Source organism: Myotis brandtii, unplaced genomic scaffold, assembly GCF_000412655.1.
Source record: "Myotis brandtii unplaced genomic scaffold, ASM41265v1 scaffold314, whole genome shotgun sequence".
Taxonomy (NCBI): domain Eukaryota; kingdom Metazoa; phylum Chordata; class Mammalia; order Chiroptera; family Vespertilionidae; genus Myotis; species Myotis brandtii.
This window is the reverse complement of record NW_005362033.1, coordinates 2,382,788-2,388,096: the sequence shown is the minus strand read 5'-3', so window position 1 is coordinate 2,388,096 and position 5,309 is coordinate 2,382,788. Positions and strand designations below refer to the sequence as shown.

At 50.1% G+C, this 5,309-nt stretch overlaps 1 protein-coding gene across 1 annotated transcript in view; it reads left to right on the top strand.

Moving 5' to 3' along the window:
• Positions 1–5,309, top strand: part of SLC47A2 (solute carrier family 47 (multidrug and toxin extrusion), member 2) — a 21,942-nt gene that overhangs the window by 4,817 nt on the left and 11,816 nt on the right. Inside the window, 4 exon segments of the mRNA XM_014542810.1 lie at positions 580–840; positions 3,861–3,905; positions 4,125–4,222; positions 4,487–4,814. Of these exon segments, the coding sequence (XP_014398296.1) occupies positions 580–840; positions 3,861–3,905; positions 4,125–4,222; positions 4,487–4,814 (732 nt within the window).

The following is a 5,309-nucleotide window of genomic DNA, read 5'->3' as shown; positions in this document are numbered from 1 at the left end:
CCCCCCCCCCCCCGGGCGCCCCGCTTCCCCGTCAGAAACACACAGGTGCCGCTTGGGGGCGGGGTCCAGGTTAGGGTTGGGGAGTCTTCCGCACAGCATGCTGCTCTGCCTGCGACCAGCAGGGGGCAGACAAACGGCAGGTTTTAATCTGGGAGGAGAGACCAATAAGGGATTTGCATGTTTGCATTTGTGTCCCAGCACCAGCTGGACCGTCACAGATGCTTTTTGAAGAAACAAGTGTGGCCCTAGCCGGTTTGCTCAGTGGATAGAGCGTCGGCCTGTGGACCGAAGGGCCCCGGGTTCTATTCTGCTCAAGGGCCCGTGAGGAGGCAACCAAGCAATGTGTTTCTCTCACATCGATTTTTCCCTCTCTCTAAAAATCAGTGGAGAAATATCCTCGGCGAGGATTAAAAAAAAGAAATGAAGTGTGCACTACCCCATATTCCAAAAAGGAGAAAGAGGACTGAACCCATTTCTGATGAACTACACCGTTTATCATTAATTTTAGAAACGTCCCTCATGAAGAATGCCTTGTTCACTTTATAGTATGTGCACTCATTGGCTAGTTCTTGATCAGAGAACTTTTTTACCCCCTTACAAGCCACACGTGACTCCAAATGCAAGTCCCCGGGCCCCGAGGCCCCTGTGGCTGGTCCTGGGGTTCCTCTCTGGCAGCACCCCACTCGTCCTGGCGGATACCTGCAGGGCCTGGGAGAGCTCTCCGCAAACCCGGGGTCCCAGGGTGCCCCGGCTGACAGGGCACAGCCTGCCCGCTCTGGAGCTTCTGTCTCTTGCAGGCTCACCCACGAATACGTGCTGATTTTCATGCCCGCACTTCCGGTGAGTGCCGAGCCTGGAGGCGGTGGGCTCCCCTCTCCCAAATTCGGGCTTTTCGCCTGTCCACCCGGTCTGCTGGGAGGCATCCGCCTGCAGCGACTTCCCACTGCAGTGAGGATGCTGGCAGGGGTCTGAGAAGTTCCCCTTCTGGTCCGTGCAGATTGAACTTTAAAAAATAACAGAACATGTTTTTCTGATTAGGAAACCATTTACTGTAGAAAGCCTGGGGAAGAAAAACTTCAAATCACCTATAATCCTACCATCCAGAGAGAACATAGGTTCTCTTTCCAGGACTATTTCTACTCACGAATGCGTGGTTTCACACACACATACACATATGCAGTTTGAAATGAGGCCAATGTGTGTATATTGTGTTATAACCTGCTCTTTCCCTTTCAAATATGTCATTAGTCCCTTTATATGATTAAACAGCTTCCTACACACCCATTTCAAAGGCTACATAGTACCTCATTGTGCCACAAATTTTTAACCAATCCCCATATGTTGGGTATTTGGGTTGCTCCCTATATTCATTATTATAAATAAGATTTGATAAACATTCTTATAGAAAAACTTTGTGAACATTTGTAATGATTTCCTTAAGATGCATTATTAGAATTGGAGTTACTCTGCCAACAGCTTTTGATACCAATTTGTAGCATTTCTACTCCCACTCACAACACTCTCATCAGCAGAGTATTATTAATTTTTTCCAATTAGAAATAAATTGTTTTAACATGTATTTTATTGTCAATGAAATTAAACATTTTTTCATGGATTTAGCGATCATTTGTTGTTCTTTTTTAAAAAATATATTTTTATTGATTCCAAGAAGGAAGGGAGGGGGGAGAGAGAGAGAAACATCAATGATGAGAGAGAATCATTGATCGGTTGCCTCCTGCAGGCCTGCACCCAACCCGGGCCTGTGCCCTGACTGGGAATTGAACCGCAACCTCCTGGTTCATAGGTGGATGCTAAACCACTGAGCCACACCAGCCGGGCTGATCATTTGTTTTTCTTCTGTGAATTGCTTATTATAATGGGTTAATCTTTTTCTAATTATAATCATTTGTTAAATAATAGCTTAACCCTTTGACACATATGTTGCACTTTTCAGTTTGTCACTTGCCTTTCAACTTTTTGATATATTTGACTTAAAGAATTTTTTAAAATATATTTTTATTGATTTCAGAGAGGAAGATGGAGAGAGAGTTTACTTCCCTCACTTCAGTATCTATATCCCTCTCACCCCTCCCGGTTTTGTATTGCTTGTCTTAGCTCTAGCCTCCTTACTACCCCAACCCCAAATGAATATGGGGTTTTTGCTATCTGATTATCAAACTAATGAATGAGATTGTACTATATGCACTTTTCCATAGCTGCCTTTAAAATTAAAATTTATCATAGATACTTGACCTTGTTAGTAAATAAATTCATACATTTATCAGAACTTCATCAACATCATTTCCACTGTTTTGCTAGATGTCTCTGAGTTTCTATTCTTTCCCAAGTCACAGTTGCTTGATCCTAGACTTGGGCAGTTTATTACAGCCAGTAGTCTAGGTACTATTGCATAGAAACTTGCCTTTTAACCTTACCTTCTCCCTCCAGCTATACTTTTTTCGAAGTATTTATTAAAAATGAGTCATGATCTGTGGAGAAAATATTTATTGAATACATATATATATTACATTGTGTGTTAGATTTACAAAATAAAAATGAACAAGGATAGTGATCTTTGTTCTCTAATTACATTCTAGTAAACTTGAGGGCTTCCACTATTTCTACACATGTCATTTTAAAGCAAAGGTACTGTTTAGCTATTTACCTGATAGAAAAATGAATAATGTATGCAGGATTTCAAAATAGGTATAGCAGTTAGATATAGAACATTAAGGTTGTAGAAAAACTGCATTTGAGCAGTCAGTCTGGGTTTTGGATCACAATTTTGCCTTTCTTGAGTCATTTGCTCTTTATCAATGACCTAATCTCTCATTGCCAACATTAATAAAATGTAGTAATTTTTAGGTTATAAAATCTTATATTTGGTATCAAATGAGGTATATTATTTGAACCTGTTTTTGTAACTTGTAAAGGACAATATTTGTGATAATTTAGTGCAGGGGTCCTCAAACTATGGCCAGTGGGCCACATGCAAATACAAATATTGTATTTGTTCCCGTTTTGTTTTTTTACTTCAAAATAAGATATGTGCAGTGTGCATAGGAATTTGTTCATAGTTTTTTTTTAAACTACAGTCCGGCCCTCCAACGGTCTGAGGGACAGTGAACTGGCCCCCTGTTTAAAAAGTTTGAGGACCCCTGGCCTAGAATCACACGGCTCCTGAGCGGCAGAGCCGGTCTTTGGACGCAGGCAGTGCAGTTCCAGCTCCACGCTCGGGACCCATCCAACGAGTAGAGGCTAAAGGAAGGGATGGGGCACACGGCACAGGCCCGGCCAGGCTTTGACAGAGGACAGAGAGAGCACAGACAACACACACACACACACACACACACACACGCCCCGGACCCCTGTGCTCCACAGAGAAAAAAGGCCCTGCCCTTCATGGGGCCTTAAACCTGCTCAGCGAGGCTGCTGGTGCGGCCAGCCTTGCTCAGCTCCCACCACTCCCTCCAGATTCTTGTCTCCAGTGACCAGGGCCAGGCGCCAGGTGGTCACGCCTGTGGATTCGGGATCGGTGTGTCCTGAACCAGCCACTGGGCAGCCTTCCTAAGTGGGTGGGAGGCCCGGGGTGGCTGCCAGCACCCGCCAGCCCTCGGCCTTGGCAGGCGCCTGCTGCCTGCGCTCTCAGAGACACCTTCCCTGCCGGCTTGTCACCCGAGGCCGAGGCCTCTCCCGTGGGCGGGGCCAGAGCATGCACCCAGGTGAAGCTTACCTGTGGGGCCCCCACGTACTTTGGCGAAGTCATTGCCCCAAACTCAGATCCCTAAGAAATCCCTGTTAATGTTCACCTGGTCATGTTTTGGTGGTTGTTTACCTGTGGGTGTGTTTATTTCATGCAGGTGATTTTTCTTTACAGCCTGCTGGCAAAATATCTGCAAAACCAGGTACAGGTCCCTGGCTGGAGGGTGGCTAGCGCACTGCCCGGGCCCGGGGGCGGGGGCTCTCTCCCTCTCAGTGTCCGAGTCTGAGTCTGCGCGCCCTGATCTCGGGTGCAGGGCCCGTGGGGAGCCTGATCTCCAGCCTCTCTGCACCCCCTGCATGTGCCCCCACGCCTGGTCCTGCCCAGCCCATAGCAAGGCCAGGCCAGTTTTCGTTTATTTCAGGGGATCGTCTGGCCCCAAGTCCTCAGCGGCCTCGTGGGCAACTTCATCAACGCCTTGGCCAACTACGTCCTGGTTTTGGTGCTGAGCCTGGGGGTCAGGTGAGGCCGCTGGGCTTCGGGGGCCTGTCGGAGACATGCGCACCCAGTGCCCACCCCGCCTGGGGCAGGTCAGTTGTCATCCTTGCTTCACCCACGACAAAGACTGTGGAGGCTGCTCACACCGTCCAGAAGTGGGGGGTCATGAGGAATTTGATGGGGACGCCCCAACAAAGAGACAGGGCGAGACGGGTCCCAGGGCCTGAGCGAGCCCTGCCTGCCTCTGCCATGCTGGCCTCAGCCCAGCCCTGCCGTCTCCCCTCCCAGGGGCTCTGCCTACGCCAACACCCTCTCCCAGTTCGTGCAGACGGTCTTCCTGCTGCTCTACATCGTGCTGAGGAAGCTGCATCGGGAGACGTGGGCAGGTGGGCCGCCTGCTTCAGCCCCTGCGCAACCCAGGGCGCTGCTTGGGCGGGTAGAGGGCCGGCTGGAGCCCCATTGGAGGAGCCCCATCCCCGACCTGCTTCTATTTCCCTTCAGGGCCTTGCTCTACCCCTCAGGACTCCCACCCCGAAGTCCTGGGGTCCCCTCACCCCATGCCCCACGGTGCAGAGCCCCGCAGGAGTCAGGCTCAGGGAGCCTTCCACTAGCCCCTGGATCTCACTAAGGAGTAATAGTAACAACAGGCAAAATCCTAGGTGTCAGCCCGGCGGCCGGCACTCCTGACCCGGCTAAGGGCACCTTATCATTCCCATTCCCTTTACACGGAGGAAACTGAGACCCAGAGAGGCTAAGCGATTTCCCCAAAATGCCAAAGATGGTGCACGGTGGGGGCTGGCCTCGAACCCATGCCTGTCCGCTCCCAGGCTTCCGGTTCCGAGCCTCTGCCTCCTGACACCTGACGGCAGCCTGTGGGCTCCGTCTCCGGGCATTTCAGGCCCAGCTCAGGCCTGGCCTCCTCCAGGCCAGGGTGTCCCCTCCCGTGTCTGCATGGCCCTCGGGCTCATCCTCTGGCCTCAATCATGCCGCCCTCCAGTGACCCTCCTGGGAAGCAGGGCAAAGATAAGGACAGAAATCTCCAGATGAGCAGGCAGAGCCCAGAAGGGCAGGGCACTTGCCCTAGATCCTGTGGTATCACAGATGGAGCAGA